This window comes from Ursus maritimus, unplaced genomic scaffold (genome assembly GCF_017311325.1).
Source record: "Ursus maritimus isolate PB19 unplaced genomic scaffold, ASM1731132v1 scaffold_6, whole genome shotgun sequence".
Taxonomy (NCBI): Eukaryota; Metazoa; Chordata; class Mammalia; order Carnivora; family Ursidae; genus Ursus; species Ursus maritimus.
In genome coordinates, this window is record NW_024426774.1 from 78,801,644 (window position 1) to 78,828,019 (window position 26,376).

General features: G+C 43.6%; 1 protein-coding gene across 4 annotated transcripts; it reads left to right on the forward strand.

The window, feature by feature from the left end:
• The first annotated feature begins 1,607 nt into the window (after positions 1-1,607).
• On the forward strand, positions 1,608-25,746 carry LOC103670635 (interleukin 18 receptor accessory protein). Of its 4 annotated transcripts, XM_008699105.2 has the most exons (10): positions 1,608-1,805; positions 3,946-4,237; positions 4,334-4,523; positions 12,135-12,285; positions 16,394-16,459; positions 18,088-18,211; positions 20,020-20,171; positions 21,308-21,445; positions 24,061-24,234; positions 24,972-25,746. In XM_008699105.2, the coding sequence occupies exons 1-10, from the start codon at positions 1,733-1,735 to the stop codon at positions 25,334-25,336; spliced, it is 1,725 nt and encodes a 574-aa protein (XP_008697327.1). In that variant the 5' UTR covers positions 1,608-1,732; the 3' UTR covers positions 25,337-25,746. The 4 variants fall into 4 exon arrangements, with proteins under 4 accessions (XP_008697327.1, XP_008697328.1, XP_008697329.1 ...); XM_008699106.2 differs by lacking the exon at positions 21,308-21,445; XM_008699108.2 differs by lacking the exon at positions 1,608-1,805 and having other exon boundaries at positions 4,057-4,237; positions 4,315-4,523.
• Positions 25,747-26,376: the final 630 nt, after the last annotated feature.

Below are 26,376 nucleotides of genomic sequence, written 5' to 3' on the forward strand. Positions count from 1 at the left end.
TTCCAGCCCCTGACCCCCTCACCTTGCTCCTTGACTATACCCTCCCCTGTTGTCGTTGTATTCTGAGCAGAGCTTGATTTCTCTCCCTCATTGCAATGGTCTTGAATAAAAGTCTTTCTCACTATCCCAATGTGTCAGAATAATTTTTTATTTACCATTGTTCTTCACATTGTGACAGATCCTTGAGGACAGGGACCGTACAGTTTATTTTGTCCCACCCTACCCCCACTTTAAAGAACCTGAGACAGCATGGGAGTATTTTAGGGGGAATTTTTAGGCAAAGCTCGGGGGTAAGTCTTCTTATTCCTATAACGCCAAGAGTAACACACAGAGTAATACAGAGTACTTTTTATATTAGTGATAATAGTTCAGGACTCTAAAAGGAGAGATGAAGCAGTCCTATAGCAAAATTACTTTTATTTTCTGTTCAAGACAACATTAAACAATAACCAAATATTACACACTATTCTGGACTTTCCAAATTCATATGTTGAATTCTCACTAAGGATGGTATTAAGAGGTGGGGTCTTTGGAAGTTGCTTCCGAAGGTCATAAGGGCAGAGCCTTCATGAGTAGGATTAGTGTTTTCATAAAAGAGACTCCAGAGAGACTTTTACCACGTGAGGACACAGTGGAAAGCACTATGTGCTAGATAGAAGGCCATCAGCAGAATACGACCATGCTGGTGACTTGATCTTGGACTTCCCAGCCTCCAGAACTGTGAGCGATACATTTCCGTTGTATATAAACCACCCACCATGTGGTATTCTGGTACAGCAAAAAGCAGCCCAAATGGACTAAGACACCTACCCAGTATCCTTATCTCTCATCTCTTATAAATGGTTTGAAAATTCCAATGGCTACCCTATCAATAAGGGACACAAAATTGCCATGAACACAGGCCAGGTTCTCATTCTCTCTCTTCTGATGATTTTACTCCCTCAATTTTCTATTTCAGAGGATTGTTTTGCTCCCTACCCCCACCCCACCTTCACTTTAAAGAGCCTAAGGCAGTATCGGAGTGTTTTAGGGCAAATTTTTAGATAAAGTTCCTTATTCTTACAACCAACCCCAAGAGTGATACACAGAGTAAAACAGTAGTATTGTCATCCAGTGGCACCTTTTCCTTTCTTATTTGGGGAACAGAGAGTCTATCCTCTAGCAGTTAATACAAATAATAAAGTAAATAAAACAGACATGTGGACATTCTGAAATTTTATACATATGAGCTATAGCACAGGCTTCCGGAACTGTGGCGATCCCGACAGTTTTAATCAACTTGGGTCACCTTTGCAGGAAAAGTTTCATTTAACTTTTTCCAAATATCTCATGGAAATATACATACATGGTGATAACGTTAAGAGAAAAAAAAGACAAAGAAGAAAAAGAAGAATTCCTTGAAGAAATGTCACCAAAAGAACACACGGTATAGTGCAGGGGTCCAAGTGGTTACCGTGAGCTCGAGACACTTCCTCCTTTAGATGATAAGAAATGACACATGCAGAGACTGCCACACACCACTGTGGGCATGGGAAGGCGCATTTGGGTAGGACCCGCCCCTTTCAAGGTTTCCTGTGTGACTTGCATTTTGATCACTGGTTCTAATTTCTTCATTTCTCATTTCTTGACTTACAGAAATGAAGAGGATTCTCAGGGAGGAGCTCTGAAACACAATGTACCACAGCCTGGCAACAGAACAAATTCACTGAAGGGATGACAGGACCCAGGGAGAATGATGCTTTATTTGGGCTGGATATTTCTTTGGCTTGTCACAGGAGAGAGAATTAAAGAAATGACTCTTTCAGGTAGGGTTTTCACTTTTCATGTTAACACTGTGAGTCTGTGGTCAAAGTTTGAAGTGACAGATAATCTGATATATCAGCAGCTTGACCTACTAATACAGAGCATTTCCTTCCTACTGTTGAGATGGGTGCAGGAAGAGAGAAATTACTGGGGTGAACAGCTTTCAGCTGATACCAAGCATCAATGGGGAGCCCAGTTACGGTAGCCGGGTGTTCAGTGGGAGCAGCTGAAGGGGAATGAGGGATGATGGTTTGGTCATCTTTAACAGGAAAGTGCTATGGCTGCTGGCAAGTCCCCTGGGAGGGAGTTAGAGCATGACCTTCTAAATGGAAGCAGTGAAGAAGACAGACAAGGGAGCTTAATTCCTCATTAAGTCATGTACTCTTTGTAAACGTAAGCTAGAGTTTGATATTTTTTTTCCCTCCAGTTTTGTTGAGATATAAGTGACAGCAGGACACAAATTTAAGATATACAGCAAAGTGACTTGACCTACGTGAATAGTGAAATGATTACTGCAATAAGTGTAGTTAATATCCATTATCTCATATAGCTACCAAGAAAAAAAAAAAAAGAAGAAGAAGAAGCTTCTTTGTTTCTTCGTTGTGATGAGAACTCTTAGGACCTATTCTCTTGACATCTTTTAGATCCATCATACAGTAGCGTTAACTAGAGCCATTGTGTTCTCCAGTACATTCCCAGTACTTATGTATCTTATAACGGGAAGTTTGTGCATTTTGACCACCTCACCCAGTGTCCCCACTCCCCACCCAGCCTCAGGTAACCACAAATCTGATCTCTTTTTTTTCCCATTATTTGTTTTATTTTTCATGGTTGGACACTGGAAATAATATTAAATAATTTTATTTGTTCAGTTTGTTCCGTTTTTTCTTTTTTTAAAAATGTTACTAAATTTCACTTTATTTTTATTTATTTAATTATGTTTATAATTTGGTTTTTGTTTTGCTTTGTTTTTTGTTTTGAGACTCCACGTATAAGTGCCATCATATGGTATTTGTCTCTCTGTCTGACCTATTTCGCTTAGCATAATACCTTCAAGGTCCATCCATGTTGTTGCAAATGGCAGGATTTCCTCCTTTTTTATAGCCTAATAATATTCTTGCGTGTGTGTGTGTGTGTGTGTGTGTGTGTGTGTGTGTACAACTTCTTTATCCATTCATCTGTTGAGGAACACTTAGGTTAATTTCCATATCTTGATTATTGTCAACAACACTGCTATGAACATAAGAGTGCAGACTATCTTTTCAGCATAGTGTTTTCATTTCCTTTAGATATATGCCCAGAGATGAAATTTCTGAATCATACAGTAGTTCTATTTTTAATTCTTTTGAGAAGCCATAGTGGATGTACCAATTTATAATTGCAACAGTGCACAAGGGTTCCCTTTTCCCCTCTCCCCTGCCAGCATCTCTATGTCTCGTCCTTTGTTGATAAGCCATCTTACCGGGTGTGAGGTGATATTTCACTGGGGTTTTGATTTGCCGTCCCCTAATGATTAGTGATGTTGAGCACCTGTTGTCATGCACCTGTTGGTCAATTATATATGTTTTTTGGAAAATGTTTATTCAGGTTCATTGCCCATTTTTTAAGTGGTTTATTTAGGGTTTTTGTTTGTTATTTGTTTGTTCTTGTGTATTTGTTGGTTTTCCTTTTGAGTTGTATGTGTTCTTCATGTCTTTTGGATGTTAATCAGATATATTTTAGTAGAGAAATGGTTTGAAAATGTTTTTTCCCATTCTTTGGGTCATCTTTTCATTTCATTGATCATTTCTTTTGCTGTGCAGAAGCTTTTTAGTTTAATGTAGTTCTACTTGTTTATTTTTTTTTAAAGATTTTGTTTATTTATTTGAGAGAGATAGAGAGATCATGAACGGGGGGAGGGGCGGAGGGACAAGCAGACTCCCTGCTGAGCAAGGAGCCCGAGGTGGGGCTTGATCCCAGGACCCTGAGATCACCACTTGAATCGAAGGCAGAAGCTTAACTGACTGAGCCACCCAGGTGCCCAATACTTTAGTTTTTATTTGCCTTTTTGTGCTTTAGATGTTATGTCCAAAAACGCATTGCCAAGGGAGAGTTTCATCTTCTAATGCATCTCTCTGTTGCTTTGTTCCTTGTGGTTTTCAGATTGCATCACCAAGAAACTGCTTTGGGAATATTCTTCAACGAGGGAGCAGTTTGTCTTATTTTGTAACTTAACACAGTCACAGCAATCCCACGGAAGTCCAGGCTCTGAAAACTTGCACTGCAGTGGTCATAAGGACCTATCTGATGTCCAGTGGTACCTACAACCTCAAAATGGAGATCCGTTACGGGAAATAACTAACAGCTCTGCTCATGTCATCCAGAAGAGCACCCTGCACTTTTTGACGACAGGAATACATGATGCTGGGTCATATATCTGTAGACCCAGGATTAGGTATGTCCCGAATGCATTCTTATATGAAAACATTCCCGAATCCTCTATTACCCGGATATAACGTCTATGTTCACAAGACCTTGTTAACTCTCCTAGGAGCCCTCTGGATGAGGCCTGTTGTGTCAAGACCATCTTAGAAGTGAAGCCTAAGACAAATCTATCCTGTATGCCAAATAACTCTGTACCACACGAGCAATACCTTCTTCTTGGTAGCACTGACTATATTCGTTGCCCTACTTTCAACTGCCAAAGTGATGCACAAAGTCGACAGGTGACCTGGTACCAGGTAAGAATGACTTCTCCAAAACTGATGCAGGAGTATAGTTTTTACAGTAGCATCCCCATGGGTGCTTTATGGAAATGTGGGTTTGAGAAACTGGGGTCTAGAGCTTTGCAAATCCTGACCTTGTGCCTACAGAGAAGACCAGACCTTCTAAAGGGTCTTTCTCCTAGGGAGTCACAGAGCATCATATTGCGAGTAGGAGAACCATCTTTTTGATCAGTGCCAACGAAGTTTCTAAAAGTTAAGTGCATTATGCATGAGGTAAGACATAAACTTATGAACATCTGCTAATGCAGAAGACCAGGCGAGTTCATTTCTATTGCCTTTGGAAAGCAATGGGCACTACTGGGGGAAGGGAGACACCAACAAGTGAGGCCCAGAGGGTTTCTGAACAAAATAGGAGACTGGAATGCTTTCCAAAGAGAACACATCTGGGAGGACAGTTATGGCAAACATAGGTGGCCCAGGTGACAGGTGTCTTGCACAGGTGGGGAGGTGGGAGACGGGAAGGCAGTATAAAGAGGAAAGGGGGTGGGGGTAAGGAAGAAGCAGGCTTCCTAATGATTTTGCGCTATGAACCACATGTGAATAAGCTTCATAACAAAAACACTTCACATTGCCTTGGCATCTTACAGTTTTTCCAACTACTAACGGATATATAAATGTCACATAAGCATCTCCTTCAACATAGCACCATGGTAGTTGACCCCTGGGTGGTGGAAACAAAGAATAGAATTTAAATTGCCTCCTACACTTGCAATAATAGTTCGAAGTCCAATACTTTGCTGTAAAAAGTCATGTAAAATGTGAAATTCGACTTCAAAACATGTTTGCTAATATAAAAATTTCATTTTAAATTGCCACTGATCGGCCACATAAGTGGCCCATGTTTAGCTCATGGTTCTACGCACTCAGACTCAGCAATCAGAGAGTCACGGTTGTACAAGCACTGTGGTGTGAGGACCCATTTCCTCACTTGATTCCCCTGACACCTGGCGACAATGGGGAGACAGGCGCTATCATGTCCGCTATAGAAATAAGTATACAGAGAGAACAAGTGATGTGATGTGCTGTAGGTCTCACATTTGTATTTTAAAGTGACACTGAAAAAATGCTGGCCTCAATAAAATCCCAACTTAAGAAACACATTAATTTCATAAAAATTTCTAGAAGTTTTAAATTTCTAAAATTTAATTTCTAAAAACCAGAAGAGTCCATTATTCTGTTCATTATTTTCAGTTCTCTTTTTTTTTTATTAAATATTTTATTTATTTATTTGACCCAGAGAGAGCGTGCACAAGCAGGGGGAGCAGTAGAGGGAGAGGGAGAAGCAGGCTCTCCGCTGAGCAGGGAACCCTACTCGGGGCTCGATCCTAAGACCCTGGGATCATGACCTGAGCTGAAGGCAGACACTTAACCAACTGAGCCACCCAGGTGCCCCTATTTTCAGTTCTCTTAAGAACAAAACTTCCCTTGGTTCAAAAGTCTTTGTGGTCTGGGATGACAGATATCTTGCTATGTCAAGGTAGGCTGTTCCTAGGTCAGTAAAAGCAGGCTTGCCCCCCCCCCCATCATTTCAGATCAAAATGCATTTACATTTTCAACGATTGTATCTCTGAAAGGAAGGCTATTTTCACTCTCAGGTAAACAGAAGCCACACAATGGTTGCCAGTTTTCTGCATATATTGCTCTTGTCAACTAAACCCTAACAGTGTATGACATTCACAGAAGGAGGCTTTATTTCACGTCTCTGCAGTCTTGACTGCAAATGTCAGTGTGTTTAGTGGTGAATAAGCATCTGTCCTAAAAGTGGACAACAATGTCTCTTGTCAAAATTGTACTTTCTAGGGGCTCCTGGATGGCTCAGTCAGTGAAGCGTCTGCCTTTGGCTCAAGTCATGATCCCACGGTCCTGGGATCGAGCCTGGCTCGGGCTCCTTGCTCAGCGGGGGGTCTGCCTCTCCCTCTCCCCCATCTCCTGCTCTGTCTTGCTCACACTCTCTCTCAAATAAATAAATATTCAATAAATTAAATTAAATTATACTTTCTGATGCAGATTTGGATAGGTAATCATTCAAGGTATGTTTCCCAATTGCGTGTGTGTGTGCACATGCATACACACACACACACACACACACACACACACACACACACACAGTCATGCACTAACCTGAAAAGTCACAGTCCTCACGGAAGGAGGGTATCACGAGAAGTCATGACATTAGGCAGCAAATAATATGCAATGCTCCTTTCCTTCGTGCTAAACCCCCAGTACTCGGGTGGTGGGTGGGTCACACCTAAGCCAGCTCAGAACAGAGAGCAGGTGCTAACACGGGCTGTGCAGAGGAAAACATGGTGTTATTGAATTCAAATGACACTGCTGACCAGGGATGCCTCTGCCAGATGTATAGAATATCCTACTGAAATAAATCCATGGGCTCGAGGCTCTGGGGGCTTTCAAAAGTTGTTTAATAACATGTCAAAAGATTTAGGCTTGGAGATTCTTACTTGAAAGAGTAAATGACCAAGAAGTCAGAATTCGAGTGAATTATCTGTTATTTACTCAAAGAACATTTTCTCCATATTTTGCTAATTTCTAGAAATCTAATAAGAAATAGCCTAAACAGACTTCATCTTAAATAAATGAGAATTACATTTAATGAAATTCATTTTACATTCTCTCGCTAAGCAAATCTTTGACACGGGCAAAATTACTACAGGACAGCAGGAGAAGTCCTTCCACAATGGCATTGAGACTCGGGTGTCGGAGACACTGCTGTGGCCTCTTGTGACTTAGACTTGTGCCCCAAGTAACCTTTCCATGTGGTTTCAGACAACCTCCCTCATGTGCCACACTCACTGGCCACAGTGCTGACGTCACCACGGCCTCACCTCGGAGCCCTGCGTTCCATGGAACGTACACACTCAGACCTGCCACTTCTCCTTCTCATTTCTTTTTGGCCTACTTTTCTCATAGTCACTAGTACTGCCTGGCATTCTGCGAGCCGAGTGACAGAGAACTGGTGAGTTGGTGAGACAGGCTAGACCAAAGATCAGTGTTGTTCCAAGTGGGGAAGAAGTAGAGATCATTTCAATTTGATATCTGAAAAGTATTTTCAAGGTTGGTATATTGGCCATTCAGTTGTTCTCACCGAGCAATTTCAGAGTGTTCATGATCCTGCACTTTTTCTGACATCTGTTCAATGCTATAACCCACGTGTTGCCTGACCAACAGTGAAAACAGAGAAACTCTTTTCTTCTTGTTCTGAGCAGCATATCAATGTGGTCTACGATTATGTTAGCTTGGGACAGCTCCATTATGTGGTTGATTCATTCTTAGTTGGCAGGTTGGGTTTTTTGTTTGTTTTTTTGTTTTTTTTCACAAGAACTGTGATCAAGCCAGTTCACTTTTGTATCAACAGAGTAGAATTTGTAACCCACGTTCAAGGTTTTCCATTTATTCTAATTAAATCCCTATTTGTTGGCTTTAGCTCATCATTCTACATATCAAGAACTTGGAATTGATTTTAAAATCCACCATATTAAGCCATCACTCCCAGACTTGTGTGACTTGAGGATGAGAGGCAGGCATGATAGGTCTCAGCAAAAATACTGAACAGCCTGGGCTATTTACTCTAGCATGATCCCATGGTCTACAACAAATCTACAACTTGGGAAGTATTACTGCTCAATTAACTTAAAAAGGGCACCCAAATGTTGACTCATTCAGCCCATATGTACCTATTTTACTTAAGAAAGACCTCATGAACATGTTTTCCAAATGACTCACTACATTGAAGAGAGAACATCTATCATATTCCTGTATTCCTCTGAGCCTCTGGTCTCTTCCTTTTATCATACAAGAAAATGACAAGACTGGCATGAATGTTGGTAGTGAGTGCAAGCTGGCTGATATTAGCCAACTTCTCTTTTTTAAGAGCTCATAAGCCATCTGCCCAATAATTCATTTAAGACTTTGGCTAGAGATGAACACCTAGCTCATGGGTCTATACTTTTCATAATGTACGCTTTTCCACTTAGAAGATAAATATGAGTACGAAATTCATGTATAAGTAGAATGTGGTCAGTTGATGATTAGGGCAAGAGACTGAAGCTGCAGGAAAAGGCAGATGGGAGCAGAAAGCAGAAGCACGAGAGGCACATTCCGTGAATGGTGAGTGGCTCAGCCTGGTGGTAGCAGGGCATTTCTGAGAGGTGTACTTAGGGTTAGGGCTGAAAACAAAGGCTGTAGGTTGGTTATGTGGTATGGTTATTGGGGGTTGCTGTTGGTGTGACCGAACTTTACAAGTGTGAATCCTGGTCCAGGGAACTAGCTGTGGGGACAGAAAGAAATTGGTGGATGCCAGTGATATCTTCAAGGAATAAAATACAAGATGAAATATTTTGGGGGACATAGAAGAGACGACTCATGTTTTGGGTCTTTCTGGCTCAAATATGTTCACAACCCTTAGCAAGTTGAGAAGGTAGAAGTGAATTCAATGAGGGAAGAGAAGAGCTCATATACACAGATCTGGACATAATGAGTCCTTAAAACAGGCATGGAAATGTGAAGTCCATCAGGGAGGGTAGGGCTCGAGATGTCCATGCTGGGAGTCCTCCCAAACTAGGTAGCAAAAGCCCTGGTAGGATCTTCACTGTGTCGTCCAATGGTGGGGAGCACCACTCCCATAGAATAACACCGGGTGTATTGTACTCCCTGGGGTGGCTGCACTGGCTGGTAGGATTAGAGCTTGATGACATTAGACGGTAATATTTCAATAACTTCATTTCCTATAATACATTTTCTTTGTTCTTCTTGCTTCACACATTCCTTTAAAAGTCCTAAGTGCCTTCCTCTTTTCTGAATGCCTCTGTTCTGTCTAGGACTTACTGACACTATTCATACAGGTTCACATTGAGACGTTCCTCCTTCCGTATTTTCTTCAAGACTGTTTCACAGCTGAGCAAACAGCCCTGTTAGCACCTCCCTTTCCTACTGGATTTATTTGCAATCGTCTTACCAGAATGGGTTTCCCATTATTCTTGACACAAATGGCCTCTACTTTTCCTGTTTTCTTTGATGTTTCCTTTTAGTTCCATCTCATTAAGTCTTAAGAATACATATGAAGTCATACCTTCTTTTATTTTTTTAAGATTTTATTATTTATTTGAGAGAGGGAGAGTGAGCACATGAACAGGGGCAGGGAGGGGCAGAGGGAGAGGGAGAAGCAGATTCCCTGCTGAGCAGGGGGCCGGACTCGGAACTCAATCCCGGGACCCTGAGATCATGACCTGAGCCAAAGGCAGATGCTTAATCAACTGAGCCACCCAGGTGCCCCCATACTTATGTTTTTATGAAAAAAAAAATCAGGTCCACTTTGTTTTGACCCATCCCCACTGTGGCGTAGCTGAGGTCTCAGTCATCACTCTGCGTCCTCTCCCCATTACTTTCTTGGCTGATTCACGACACATCTCTGCTCCAATCTCTGCTCTTTGTGTGTGATTATTGTATTCTCCAGAGTTTTATCTCTGAACTTTGAACCCATGCTCTGACCCTTCTTTTGAAGGGGTCCTTAACCCTTGAGATCAGCTGATTGATATTTAACATTGTCTGCCCCACTTGTTTGCTTTCTTTTACTTCCTGCCTGCAGCTGCCCCCTCTGACCAGTCTGACCCTCCCCTCAGGCTCCTTAGCAACCTACCGGAAGTCCCATCTTGGGCCACAGGAACCACACCAGAGACTTGGAGTAGGGGAATCCCTGCTCCTATGAGTTAGCATGGGAAGTAGAAGGGAAATTCCTCAATGAGAACATGAAACTCAAGAGTCAGAAAAATTCACATTGACCCTCAGTCCTCTCAGTTGCTAGCTCTGTGATACAGGGCAACACAGGAACTCCAGAATCTTGGTTTTCTCAGAGAGTCTGTGCAATCCAATTCAGAGAATCCTTTGAGTGAATCATATGAGATAAAACCTGAGAAAGAATTTTTTAATCTGTATACGAGGTACTTACTATTTTGTTATTTTTGTTGCTTATCTTTTTGCTTTTCACTGCTGTGGTGAGAGATACTCTCCAGGGGCTATTTGTTAGAGATTGAAAGGCCATGTGCTACGTGGAAGTTAGGGGCTACAGAATTATTGGTACAGTGATACCGAACCATTCAACAGATATTTTTGAGACCTTTCTATGTCTTAGCCCCTAGTGATATGAAGGTGATTACATGACTCTTATGCTTCAAAACCTTTCAATTATACATACTTTATTCACTCATCCTTTACAAAGAGCTTACGATGCTGGCCTGCTTGCCAAATACTAGAGATGCAAAAACCAAATCCATCTACATGCATCAGCCTCCTCACCGTGGCCTTATTACCTATAACCATGCTCCATTTCAAATATTTCCAGGATGGCACTTCCCTTCAATGGCGTGATTCCTGCATATTCTTTAGGCTCTGATTAGACTGGAGGGAGCATCCCTGCTTCCTGTGAATTGAGACAAGGCTGCCCAAGTGCATCCTACTCTGGCTTATGCCCGGGGCCTGCCTTCTGAGACTGAGCGCTCTCTCAGTCTCAGAAGGAAGTCATGACTCTGCATTCTCTGGTGGGAGGGATCTACGTTTATTCCTGCCAGTGTGTCCAGGAGCAGCTGTGTCTTGGCGCAAAGGCTGTCTCAACAACTACACAGAAAGAGGTAACTGTACACAGAAATTATGATCAGAGGGCTATGTGCGATCGTGGAGGTCTGGAAGCGTGCAGGGCCTGGTTCTGCCAGGAGAGTGCCTGATCACTCTCTCTGCCAGAGTTTCCTCTTGAGTTGGAGTCAAAGGTGGAGCCACAGCCTACCCAGTGTTGGGGAAAGTGGTGGGAGAGATGTACCGAGACATGGATGGGGAAAGAATATGGTTATTTAGGGAATGGCAAGTGGGTGGAGAGGCAGCAGCAGGAAATGAGAGCAGGAAGGAATGGTAAGTTCAGCTGGGGGAGAACTTTAGACCTTAGAAGAGTAGAAGAGTATCCCTGATGGATATGCTAAGTAAGGGAGAGAAATGTTCATAATTGCATTTTAGTTTCCACTTGGGTGTGGGTCCACCATGAGCTCATTGTTTTTCACTCATCAGTCAATCTTTGTCGTATCTATGTACACCTATTTAGTTATTTACTTAATATTTTTAATTCAAATTTCACCTTTTTTGAGTTAAATTTATTTACAGAAGAAACTTTGTATTAGCCCCATACACACAAAAAAACTATGCCAATTTCCGTAAATATAAATATACATGGTTTAAAAAAAAATTCATGGAGGTATCAGCCCCTTAAAACACTATGAGATCTCTAGAATATTTTCAGAGGCCTGAGTCATGCTTTGGAAAATACTAGGCTAAATAACATTTGCGGATCAGTCAGATTTGGTGCCTCGATCTTAACAGATAATGTGATTGTATTTTTAAATACCTGTCATGAACAAATGAGAGTCTTGCAAATACAGTTTCTGCACAGAAGCTCTTCACAGCTTCGGTGATGCTCTCGTTTGTAAAGTTCTTCTATTGTTGTGATTAATATTAATAACGATTCTCCAGTTAAAGAAAGTTATTTATTTTTCTTGTCCCTTGGATTAGAATGGAAATCCACTCCTTAAAGAAAGGAGCAACTCAATCCTAGTGGATGAAGTTTACGAAGAACAGGACGGCACGTACGTGTGTGATTACACTGAATCGGATAGCCCAAGTTCATGGACAGTCAGAGCTGTTGTCCAAGTGACAACCATTGGTAAGTGAGATTTTCGTTTCAAGATCTGGGATTTGAAGCCCCGTGACCCAATTAAAGTTACCTTCTTTTGGCTTAGTAATGGTTTCCTTTTTGGAAAAAAAGAAAAGTTAACCATATACTCGTAGTCATGTGAAGCCTTGAATGTGGGAAAACATTAATTTTCCCTTAACCTAGATTCCATCCCCCAGGGAAAGCCTAGTCCTGGATCACATGCACATTGTCACAAGTTGGGTTTTCCCTGTATTGATCAATCCCTGGTTTGTTTTCCAATAAGTTAAAAATTATATTAAATATTTCACATGCAGCAGTGCCACCATGAACCTATCGCCAGCTTTAATACATGTTAATGTTTTTCCACGTGCTTAAAATCTTGCTTTTCCTTTAAAGAAACAAAACATTGCAGGGACAGCTTGAGGCCTATGTTCTTATCTCTTCCTGCTCCTTCCCTTCTCAGCTGTAGTCCAATCTTGTAGCTTATCTTCTTCCATTTATGTCCTTATGTTTTTCTGCAAATATATGTAGGCATTAATAAAAAGAACATTGTTTTATATTATAATATGTGTTTTGTGTTAAAAACACGTGGTATTATTCTAAGGTATCGTTTTGCCAATTTATACCCCCTTCAGCAGGGAACAGAGTCCCATAATTCCCAAATAATGTTTGGTGTTATCAGACTTTTTGATTGGTGTCAAGTGAGATCTCTCTCTCTCTCTCTCTCTCTCTCTTTAAGTCCCAATTTCCATTTCCATGAGTAAAATGAAATTTAATACCTTGTTATATTTTTATTGGTCTGTTGGGTTTATTCTTCTGTGATCTGTCTATATTTGGCCCAGTCTTTCCGTTGGGTCATTCTTACTGGATTTACAAGTGCCCACATGAATAAATTGTATGCTGCAATTAATTTAAGCATGGCTTTTGTCAAAACACAACAGGATCAGTCATTCAACCTTTGTATTAAAGAGCTACAGAATGGTTGAGTTAGCTCTTAGTAAATACATTGATTATTTTTACCTCCTCTTCTTTTAGTGTGAGATACAAATTACATTAAACACCCTGAGGCCAAGATAACCACTTCCGCCTCCTTCCTGGATCTCAGCAATTTACGTTTATATTAGATTGCTCCTTGGAGAAGAAGTTAGAATGTAAGCATCCCACTTGTACCCCTTGCCCCCTCCACGGGATGTGTGATTGTTCCTCTCTTAGGCATGATAACTCAGCCTATCAAATTTTCAGGGGCAGAATCTGCTTTTCTCTTTCTTCCAAGGGATGTCTTACACAATCTGTTGCCTCTATTTCAACCAAGCATTCCTGTTTTCCTCACTCACTCATTCATTCTTTCACATATTCATTTTTACACGGATATTTGTTGCACATTTAATACATATCGGGCCCTGGGCTTGGTGCTACGGCTGTAAGAATGAGCTTCTGGACACTTTCTGTGACCACCCAGAACTTCCCACTTTGTGGGGCACACAGGCCATCACAATACATTTCAATGAGTGGTGAGGAAGGGAAGCAATGGGGCATATGGGAGGCCCACAAAACCCAAACTTGGACACACCATGGCCAAGTGCGAACTGAGGGGTGAGCCCAAACCAGAGCAGTGAGGGGGGTCAAGATGCTGTTCCAGGCAGAGGGAGCAGCATAGTCAATGTCTGGGAGATGAGAGAGTGCATGCACAGTCCAGGAAGGAAAAGAAGGTCTATTGAGAGTGAGGGTCTGGAAGCAGGACTGACATCCTGCTGTTTTAGCAGGTTTGAACTTTATTTAAGGAACAATGGGGAGCTAGTGAGGGTTCTAAGCAGGAGAGTGTCAGGAATAGATTCGTATTTGAGATAGATTACTCCATCTGCTGTGTAGAAAGTGGATTTGGGGGGAGTAAGGATAGAGAGAGCAATTGCTGATGGTGGCCTCAACTAGGAGCTGCAGTGAGGCTGGACAGAAATGGACAGACTCGGGAAAGATGGAGGAGGTACGTCTGAAAGGGTTTGGGAATTGGCGGTGAGGAAGAGGGAAAAGGAGGGATCCAGGCTGAGAGAGTTGGGTTTTAGGCTGGGCAACTGTGTGGACTTCCTGTTAGATACTGATGGAGGATAGCATTGTATGGCATAGATAAAAGCTGACATAGGGGACAAATGGGGGAGCAGTAGATTTGATGCATTTTCTTAAAAGATGCCCCTGGTCGCCTACTGCACAGACTTAGCAAAGGTGATGAGAAATGGCTTTATTTGTGCGTCAACAGAACGTGATGATGGATTTAATGTGTAAAGAGGGACATGAAGGATGTTTTTGTTTCCTGGCCTGGATAAGTTGGTCAATGGTGACACCATTTCATGAAACAAGAAAAGGCTGAAAAAGAAATGGGTCTAAGGAAGAAATGAAGAATTAGGTTTGAAAGGACTTTTAGTGATCCAAATCACGACGACAAGGAGGAATTCGGATAAACCAGTCTGCAGATGTTAGGGTTGGAGATGAAATGTGAGGGTGGTCAACATGATATCTAAAGCAAAGGGACTACATGAGGTCACCTAAAGAGTGAATATAGAAAGAAGAGGACCTGGAACTGAGGCCTGGAGCATTGCAATACTTGGAAAGTTTGGGAGGAAGGGGAAGATCCCCAGCGGGGATAGAGAAGGGGTGTGAGAACAGATGGAAACTGTCCCGGGACAAGTGACTAAGGTATCTCTGGGCAGAAGGAGTGACACTCTGCCTCAGTGGTGACGTTTGAGAACTCATCATTGGGTTTGGGAAGACAGCAGTCATTATTTACATAAACGTTTGAGAACTCATCATTGGGTTTGGGAAGATGGCAGTCATTATTTACATAAATGTTTGAGAACTCAACATTGGGTTTGGGAAGATGGCACTCATTATTTACATAAGCGAGTGGGTACTGGTGGAAGGGTGGGGAGGAGAGCTGTAAAGGAAGTGAAATTGATGACGTGGGAGAGAGATCATTTCAAGGTTCAAGACCTTTTGTAGGGAAGAGCACCACAGCAGAGAACAAGGAAGAAAACTGATATTTACAAGAAGCACAGAGAAAGTGGGGCCCCCAAACACACTGGGAAGCAAGCAGAGAGGCGGTAGGTGAACAGGAGAGAAGGGAAGCAGGGAACCAAAAGACGAGAGGGTTCTAAGAGACGGTGCCCAGGAGTGTCCAAGGCTGCTGGGAAATAAAACTGAAGGAAAACTCAGTTGTGCCCAGTGGATTTAGGTGCCAGGAGATCATTGGGGTCTTTAGCCAAAGCAGTGTCTGTGGAGTGATGGGGGCAGGAATAGAACTCCACAGGAAGCGAGAGAATGGAGATGAGCATATAGCACTGTTTCAAGAATTCGGCTGCGAAGGAAGGAGAATGAGGGCAGCAGGGAAATGAGGTGCAGGGGTTTTTCTCTGTTTTAAGATGGAGAGACTGAGCATTAATAAATGCCAATGGGAAGACGTGGGGCGGGGGGAGCGGAGAGGAGAGAGAGAGGCAAATATACAGGGGAGAGATGGAATCTTTGAGGGAAGGAGGGTTCCCGGGAAGTAAGAGGACAATGTCCAGAGCAGAGGTGATTAATTTTCCTTTATCAGGAGATGGGACATAGTCAGGAGGAAGTTGGAGCCCTACTTAACAGTTTGGGGCAGGAAGTTGAGGGATAAATGAGCAATGGAGGGCGGGACTCACCTTTATTTTGAAATAAACCACAAACTTGGTGATGGAGTAGGTGGACCTTAGTCTGGCTGATGTGGGGATTTTCTCAGGTGTGTTCTTTTTCTGGATTACTCAGCCAGATGCTGCCAAAAAGCAATCTTGTAGGAGAAGATGGGAATGGGGGCTCAGGTCTGCGATGGTTGAGCAGGGCTGGTGCAGAAGAAAATGCACCCAAGTGGATAAGGATTTGTCAGGGACTAATTTGCTAGCACCTGTGGCCTGATGTCATGGTCATTTTTGGAGGCTGGTTTTTCACATGGAAACCTTAGTTCCTAGCCTTATAGACTATGAATCAGAATTGAAGAGGGAGCTCCGAAGCATTGAGATCAAAGTGCCCCTTTGTACACACATCTTCAGGAAGCGGGCTTTCAGATTTCCCAATGCACATAATCATTTCTATTCTCATCTTTCAGTGAAAGACACTAATCACAAACCAGATATCCTGGATCCCATCAAGGACACGCTGGAAGTAGAACTTGGTAAGGTGGGTTGTGTTATCACCATTGAATGACATTGTGCTTCTGGGAGCAGGTCTAAGTGTGATATAAGGAAAAGAGCCTTGGGATTTTTTTTTAAGATTTTATTTGTCAGAGAGAGAGAGCAGGCACAAGCAGGGGGAGCAACAGGCAGAGCAGGCAGAGGGAGAAGCAGGCTCCCACTGAGCAGGGAGCCTGATGAGGGGTTCGATCTTAGGACCCTGGGATCGTGACCTGAGCTGAAGGCAGACGCTTAACTGACTGAGCCACCCAGGCATCCCGAGGCTAGGGATTTTATGTCAAACAGAATTGAGTGTGAATCTTGGCTCAGCCACTGGCTACTTTTGTGACCTTACAGAATTAGCTATTCTTTCTAAGCTTCAGGGTTTAAATCTGTAAACAGACAGAAGAAAACTGACCTCATCTGGATGCATCGAGAAACGTAGGATAATGTATGTTAGATGGCTGGTGCATTGGACATGATCAATAGATTTTGGATTCTTCCTTACTCATCCCGGAAACAGGTGGTTACTTACATGAGGTCCATTGGTGAAGTCTGTAAATTTAACCAATTTACCAACTTGAATAGCATGAATCTTTGTAAGCTTGGTGTTTGGTGTGGTCTTTAAGGTAATTGTAGAGGAACACTACATCTCTGCTCAAGTAACTCATATTCCCAAGTAGTGTCGTCTTTTGGGTAGAGGGGCAGAGTGACTTTCCTCTTGATCTCCTTGTATTTTATCAACTTCAATAACATCTACATCATCCCGTACAGTAAAATAAGAACTGCGCTATTTAAACCAAGTGCTGGTTGTTCCAATAAAATAAGCACTCTTTGAAATGCTAAAATAGTTCTAATTACAGAAATGTCAAAATACATACTATGGTAAAAGACCGCTAGATGGCGGTATCAGTGTGTCCTGACTATGGAAACAGACTGCAAAATCAGCAGCATCGCAAGAATGCAAGGAAAGAGGAAAGAAAAAAATTAATAATTCAAAAATAGCCAAGCTACGTATGGTTTCAGTGAATTTCAAAGAATTACAGGGCAGGGGGACATTATTAAGGTGCAAAGACGATTTTTTAAAGGTGAAAATTTGAGTTTGAGGCAGAGTGGATCTGGGAAAATGGGTAGAAAGAGGAGAGTGTAATACTATGCATCCCCACCATAGTAAATTGTTCAAGAAACTGCTGAATATCTAAATAATGTCTTCTTTAAACTATATTAAAGGAACTTCACAATTTTAATTTAATATGCAACTATTGGTCAGCAGTAAGGTGTTCTTCGTTGACACATCTTGTACTCAACAACAGCGCTGGAAAAGCAGACTGGTCACTGAGGGGACTCCTCATTTGCCTGGTGTCTTTCCTCAAACCACATCAGAATTCTTAGTGCTATGAGCACACAGTTGCAGGTTCGAGATAGAAGTATTGCCCATCAGAGACAAACAGACCTGGTCTTATTTGTTCCAAATGAGAGACAGCTAGATGTTTGGTTATTTCTGGCACACCTGTTCTTTACCTGGAAACGTGATTGCAGTCATGAACGGTCTTCGGGTGGAGCCTTGCTCCTGCATGGGACAAAGTGTTCTCACGGACTTCCTATTTTTCTGTGTCGCCTTCATTTTCAGGAAAGCCTTTAACTCTTAACTGCACGGCACGATTTGGCTACCAAAAGAACTTTACGCCTGTCATAAAATGGTACATTAAAGATTCTGACCGGGAGTGGGAATTCCCAACGTCTCAGGAGATTGGGTAAGAAGGAAATTAGCAGACGATATTCTCTGCAACCCACACGAAATGCTTTCACCTTTGGAACCCTTAACAATATACACCTAGAGGTGAGAAAACAGGCGCCATTGACAGTGTGGCCACTAGCGCCAACTAGTGGTGGATAGAAAGCACGGAAAGGCAAAGTGCAGGTTCGTTCTAAAGAGCAGTTTCGGACAGGCCATAAACTATTTAAGTTGTCCTGAAGCTCAGCTTGTAGCCACAGTTCGAGGTGGCTGCTTTACACATCAAGCTGACAAGCAGACAGGCATACCGACCCAGGCTGCCTGAATAGAAGTAGCGCGCCCGCCCCGGCCATTTTCCCAGCGCCATCCATTTAGAGCAGTGGTGAGTCCGGGGATCCAAATGTGCTCTCATTAACAATCTGGAATGTATCCAGAGGAAAACACACAATAATGAGTCTGACCAAAAGTATGTGAAGCGAGGAATAGTTGAAGCAATCCAAATGGAAAAGGAGAGGCAGAGATGGGATATCTGTCTTGAAGTCCTTGGAAGCCATTACATTTTTATGGAAACAGACTTAGCTTGTCGCTCTCTGGAGCACAGAACCCCGATGAGTGGACGGAATTTGCCGGGAAGACAGTTTGGCTCAATAGAAAGGAAAACTCCAGCTATTCAGAGCTATCCAATGCTTCGTGAAGCTGGACTCCGGTACCTGGAAGGATTAAGAGTTTGGATCTAATCTGTCAGGGCCGTCACTAAAAAATGGAGTCCCTTGTTTTTCCAAAATCTGTTCCAGATTAATAGTCTATGTATTAAGCACTTTCTTCTGAGTCTTAAAACATTTCAATGAACAAATGTAATATTTTGAAAAGTGCACATTACTACAAAAAGTAAAGAACAAATTTTGATAACAGTAATAGAATTTAGCAAGAACTGCTAGGACAAGGGAAGTCACACAAGCCCTTGGGCTCGAATCTCTGTTTTCCACCTATTGACAATGCGACCCTTGACCCCTGCAAGACTCCATCCCACCATCTGTAATCTGTGGACACTTATGTCCACTTTCCAAGGTCCTTCCCTGTAGGGAGCTGATACAGTAGAGGTGACATTCTCCTCACGGTCCCTGACCAGTAGGGAGCATTCAGTGAATGTGAGTTGGTTTCGTAGGCTTCAAGCAACACAACCTAAAACACCATCCATACAAACAACATTCCTTCATGTAAAGACAGACTGTAGATCGCCAACTTTAGAGAACCCAAATTGTGAAAGAATACTGAGACTTACAACTTGCTGGATGGGGCAGAGTGGCCTAGGCCCAGGACTCAGGCTGCCACTTCCAAGCAGAGTGACCTTGGACTGTCACCCACCTTCTGTGCCTGGTCTGCGTTGCTGGCCAAGTGGGGATGATCATACTCTTACCTCATGGGGGCTCCTGTGAGGTGAGGCGTGAAGGAGACTCGATAGTCCAAATGGAGTGTTCAACAGGATAAACCCTGGGTGGAAGTGAGTCAATAGTCAATATTATTCTTAAATTATTGTTACCGTCTATTTTCAAGGGGAATGCTTAGAGTGATGAAGGTCAAATGAGACCCACCGTAAATTAAATTCTGCTGTAAATGCATAAAATGGTGCCTAGCAGATTCAACCATCAAAAATGAGCCCGCATCCTAAGATGGCCGATCCCATGTTCTCCTGGCATCTCCTTCTACTATGCGATCTCTTAGCTCTGCTGAAAGCCAAACTGTTGGCTGCTCATATGAGTTCCGAATACTGCAAAGGTGGTCAGTGGATGCTACTGAATGAGTACGGTATTCATCCTTCTTTCCTAGTGTTAAATCCACTAAAAAGGATAAAGTCATTTCACGTGTTATCCGCTTGAAAAAAGTTACTCAGAGGGAGCTTCGCAGGAAGTTTATTTGCTTTGCCCAGAACGCCATCGGAAACACTACCCAGTCCATCCAACTGAAAGAAAAGAAAGGAGGTAAGCCTGGAAGGTTGCCTCACCATGCGCACAACTGCTTTTATCTGGGAGGAGAGGAATTTTCCTAAAGAACTGTAATGATGCTGACAGCAAATGACACTTGCTAGATGCTGGACACCATGCACTTGGCTTGTATTAAACCATTTGATACTTTGGCCAAAGACACATCACTAGTAGGTTTCATATCAGTGATCCAGAACTGGTCCTTTTAACTAATACCTTATGTATGGGGGCTGTGTTAGAAAAGCCTGACATTCATTCATTCATTCATTCATTCATTCACTTACTCATTTATTCTATCTCCAAATACCTAAAGGGCATGTCCTGTGTAACAGGTATGGTGCTAGGATCTAGCTCCCTTTTAGGGCTTTCTTGTCCTGGCTTCTCAGTCCAGAGAACGTGATGGTCGGGTATTGGAATATGGAAGAAGACTCATCTTGCTCACTGTTCAGGGTGGTATGTGTAATATCACAGACCACAGCCTTTTAAAGGTGGAGTGGAAATTGCTGGTAAAGAATCGTTTCTGAAATTTCTTTAAGAAGACACTCAGTGGTAAGCTTGATATCATTCATTCAGTTAATAAATGAGTACAAGAACAAGCAAGTTTTGAGTGCTAGTGAGGCTTACATGAGACAAAATTTGTGCTTGGCCATAGTGGCTGCTTGGTAATGGGGCTCCTGTCAGGAGAGGTGTGTGGAAGGTCTCACGTGTTAGGTACCGTGGAGGGTATGAAACCAAGCCACGCATAGCTCCTGGCCTCAGGAAGTTTAGACCTTGGTAGCGATGATAGTGCGTGCACATAATTTATATTATGCAATGGGAGCGCTGCAAACGGGTTGTGTGGAGGTTTATGGGGGAAAAATAACTAGAAGTGGCCATGATCAGTTTCCCTGGCCACCCCAGCCAGGAATGGCCCGTTCCCATGAATTGTCTCCAATTCATTGTACGACAGTTCTCTCAAGATGTAACTGTACGTTTTTCCAAATTCAGAGGAACGCTTCCAACAGCGGTGATTTTGATAAAATAACTGGGTCAGAAAAGGTGTTGGACGGGCCCACAGCATTGGTTGGAATGTGGTGGTCTTGTCCCAGGAAAGCTGTCTCTGCATTTGCTCATGGCTGCCATGTTTCCTCCAGCGGTGTTCATTTACATCCTACTTGGCACCGTCATGACCCTGGCAGGCGTGCTGACGGCAGCTGCTCTGCTCTACATGTACTGGATTGAAATAGTCCTGCTGTACCGAACCTACCAGAGCAAGGATGAGACACTCGGGGGTAAGGTGACCCCAACTTGCCTCTGAATTTTCCTCTCAGAACTGACTTAGAGGGAGTCACTCAACAAATGGATGTTGCCTGATGGAGAAAGTCATACTCTTCAGGCTTTGAGACCTTCTTCCAGGTCTGGTGGCTTCACACCTGGGAGAGCCAGGAGCAGGTGGAGAAATCACTTCTTTTCAGTCCGTTTACCAGGAATCTTGCTGACTGGTGATGCTATTGTAGATAGAGCAACCGGGCTGGAAAATAATGTCCCTGCTCATCAACCTAACACAATGTGACAAATGACCTAACATCTCAGTGCCTTAGTTTCCACTCCTGTAAAATGGGACTGTAATCACAATCACAATGAATGCTCTGGGGCCTCGTCGCCATAACACATATTTATCATTTAGAACAGCGTCTACACTTAGTAAACACTCAGTAGATGCCAGTTGTTATCATCTCTTGAGTACTGAGGGCATTCCAGTCAGAGGTATCAGCCGCTTGAACTGTCACGGCAATTCTGCAAGCCCGGCAGAAGGACATGAAGTCACGGGCCCAAAACTGAACTGCAAGATGGCGCTAGAATTGAGGATTTGGCCCTACAAGGTTTGGCTCAGAGCCCCCATTAGCTATTACCTCGGTTAGCCTCATCTATAAAATAAGGGGCTTTGAAGATGCTGGCCGTGTTCAGAAAGTGTGAAACTATAAAATCCAGGTACTATTACAATGAATGAAGCTATCTGCCCACTTCCCAGGAGACAGGATCTTAGCGCTTATTAGTGTTTGCTTCTTTAGACTAGAAGAGCTTGTTTGAGCATTTTTCTAGCCCTGGAGGTCTCTAAGATTCAATTTGCAGTTTTAGTGAATGATTCTCTTGCTGGGAAAGGGCAGGATCCCTTCTGCTGGATTCCGGGGGTGATGACTTCCCATGCCAGGGCTTGCCCCACACTGGGAACGCAGCGAAGAGTTCTCAGATCTACAGGCAAAGGGCAAGAAAAGCAATGCATCAGTCGTACCTTTCTTTGGACTAATTATTGAGAATTCATGCAAGAAATCCTGTAGCCAAGAGTGTTTTTTGAGATTTATTTCTTCAAATTAGCTTTTCAGCTTTTATGAGTTGAGCAAGTTATTTAACCAATGTCTTAATCATTCCCCTAGATGAATTATGCTTTTTTTAAATAAAATATTTATCTTAAGATTGTAGAGCTTGTACAGAAGAGCCAATCAACTGTGAAACTTTTAAATCTGTCCTTTCTCTTTTTACTTTGCACAGACAGGAACCTGATGAGGAGGCAGAATCCGGTTTTAAAGCACCGTGATTCAGCGCCCTTCTGTGGCCAATCTAATGTTTTATAGCAAAATAGCTGTTTCCTTTGAAGTTAATGCCGAATATCCAAAATTTCAGAGAGATGTAGACTGGTTGGAGTTGCAAAGGACCTAGCAGAGGTCTGATACTCCCATTCACTAATTTAGTACCGAAGTATTAGTACCGAAGTAATTTACTATTTCCAGATTATAGAAAAATCCAAGCTCTCTGGAGTTTCGCAGCGATGTGGAAGGAATGGCGGCGACTAGGGCATGTCACACATTTAAACGACACAGCCCTTCTCTGTGAGCCCTGCCCCACGAGCCTCCGCTTTCCCCCCGGGGCAGCGAGGAGCTTCGCAGATGAGCCTCCTGGGTTACTGTTCTTCGGCATCCCCCTTTCTTGTCTCCTGGACCTCCCGCGCTCCCTCTTCTTTATCTATTGCTGGCATTTCCATCTACGGTGGCCTCTCTTATGTCCATGTGCAGCAGGTGTCGGGCCCATTACGTCAGTAACACTACTATTTGCCAGCCATTGTGCAAAGGGCTGGAATACAAACCTGGTATGTCCAGATGCCGATGCCCATGAGTGGACTTCTGAGATTTCCACCTCTCTTGGTTAGTTGTATGGCACATCCCAGTACTCAATGTGCGTTGGTAATAATCCGCTCAAAAGAGGCTCATGAGACTTTACAAATATCCCGAAACGAGTTTCATAAATATGATTTCCCATCTAGAAAGCAGGGGAAAAGGATATTTACCTGGCACGTGCTGTGAGCCAAACACCATGCACTTTGCAGACGTTATGTCACATGACTCTGAAAGCCATCCACCAGAGAGTTCTATACCCCATTTTACACTTGAGGATTCTGGTAGAGGTCCATGTGCTGTCAGCTCTGTCCTCTGCAAGGTGCTGGGTCTCGGCAGGGCTTTGCTCGCGGGACGTTACTAGGCTCTGACGGAACAGACTCTTCTTTGATGTATAACTCATGAGACGGCAACAGCGCCGTGCAAAGAAAATTCAGAGGAACCCCCGAGTACGTGTGATTTAATCACAGAAGCCACAGCTGTTTGATCTGACCTCAGTGAAAAGGCAGGAGTGCGTCAAAAATGAGAATTCGAATCCGATTGGACAGCCGACACCACTCAGCAGTGTGATTCTGAAATGGACACAGCTGCTGCTTTTTGAGCGTTCAATCAATTCTGCAAGGAGCCCAACACTTGCCCATATATCATAGGATAGAGAGCTCACTTAGCTCTACCACGATAGTGAGACATAGGTAAATGGTTAACTTTTTTTTTTTTTTATCGTTTCTCTTCCTCAGATAGAAAGGTATTTGATGCTTTCGTATCCTATGCGAAATGGAGCTCTTCTGAGAGCGAGGCCAGTTCATCTCTGAGTGAGGAATACCTGGCTCTGAATCTGTTCCCTGAAGTTTTGGAAAACAAATACGGATACAACTTGTGTTTGCTCGAAAGAGATGTGGCCCCGGGCGGAGGTAGGTCTTGCGCGCCAAGAGGTGAGCTAGGACAAAAAGGACAGTTGAATACAAGCGCTCTGTGGGCTTTCCCGTCATTCCTTCTGTTGGGCTATACGTCTTCTGGAAAGTTTCACGAGCTGAGAATACGTTGGGCCACAGCACAGGAGAACATGTGTTGCAGAGCCATGTTCTGTCATCCAAACAAACCCGTCTTCAGAAAAAAATTATTGGGCCCTAGGGAGGCCTTCCTGAACAAAGCTCGAGTTCCTGGCTCCTCTGTAGGAAATCATCGCTGTCATCCCACGCAGGGGGTCCCCTCCGCTTTGTAGGACTGCTGGCCACACCCCTCAGCATTGGGCAAGGTGAGGCCCAGCCCTGGCCACTCATCCGATGTGCAGATCTCATTCCGTCCCCCCCTTCCTCTGCCCCAGGCACCCTACCCGGGAGCCTGGGGCATCCCATGCCCTCTGTTAGCCCAGCCTGCCTTGTGCCTGCTGTTAGAGGAATTGAGAGTTTGAGGAACGCAAAGAGGAGAAAGGAATGTAAAGTTGGGAGTCACTGGACACCAGAGGATATCTTCAACTGTCAGTAGGGTTGATACAGCAAAGCGACATGGCAAACCAGGCTTCCGTTCCCTCCTTCCCTAAGAGTGCCTTTGCAAGGAACCCTCTGGGTAGATCTGGGAGATTCGGAGATTCGGGGTTATTGAGACGCCAGGTCTAGCAATAACAGTTCCTTAAATTCTTTATTTCCAGTGTATGCCGAAGACATTGTAAACATGATTAAGAAAAGTCGAAGAGGAATATTTATCTTGAGCCCCAACTATGTCAATGGACCCAGTATCTTTGAACTACAAGCCGCGGTGAATCTGGCCTTGGATGACCAAAGACTGAAGCTAATTTTAATTAAGTTCTGCTCCTTCCAAGAGCCAGAGTCTCTACCTCATATTGTGAAAAGAGCTCTCCGGGTTTTGCCCACGGTCACTTGGAGAAACTCAAAATCAGTCCCTCCCAATTCCAGGTTCTGGAAGCAGATGCGCTACCATATGCCAGTGAAAAACTCGAAAGGATTCAGGCAGAGCCAGCTCAGACGTATCCCCGAAGTTTTTCACTTGAAATGACTCAGTAAAGCAGAAACCACTGGGAGGAGCTCCCAGCCTAGGGAACGGTGAAGCGGACCCTGAGCCGCCTCCTCCCCGTCCCTGGTGAGTGGAGATGTGGATGGACAGAACACACAGACCGGTCGAGCTGATACAAGACGGGGAAGTGTTTTGTCGATTCTGAGCTAGGCTGGAAGGCCCTGGAATGACCCCGAAGCTCTGGGTAGAGCCTCTGCACAGAGGGAGAGTGAGTTCTCCAGATTCTTGCTCGCATTCAGGGCACGATGCCCCTCAGACTTTTCAAGCGGTCTGAGCAGAATCGGCAGAAACAGTCACTTTTGCTTTGTGGCTATCGGCTACCACGTCTGCTATTTATTATACATATAAATGTATATATATTTGCAATCAAATAAATATTTTTTTCGAAGTGACTGATTTAAACTTTGCTTAAAGCTTCTCTGTAAGAAAACAGCAACAACAAACCATTCTCCGTGTTCACCCATTAACTCTGGAGTATAGAAAGTAAGTGGGAAAGGCAGAAACGGCGGGGGGTGGGGGGACAAGGGGCAGACAGGGCCACCGTCAGTCTCTACTCTGTCCTTGCAGGAAGTGCCCCCTCTGAGCAGATGAAATAGAAGAGAGCCCTTCCTGTGGCGGGCAGGGAGGGTAGTTTTGTGGCAGACACAAGGCTAGGGGAGCAGAGGAGGGCTAACTTCAGCTCCTTCTTGTCCCCTTGGCCTTTGGGCAGGGCATGAAGCACACAGCCTTGCTCTGGGCCACTGCAAGGAGGGACAAAGTAGGTCATAGTGATCAGGCCAATGAGGAGACAAGGAATGGCCTAGCACTTACTTACAAAGTAGAAAGACAGTGGTAAGAGTTAGCAGCGAGGGACGAGTCTGGGAAGTAAACCTTTACATGGGTTAAAAGACAACAAGAATGGAGCTTGAACAGAGCTTTGGTCTGAGCCAGTTGGCCATCGAGGCTGGCACTCCTTGTACGTGCTGCCCGGCCTACTGATCTCAGCCGAGTCCTAAGTAACAGGGTGCTATGCAAGCGTATCC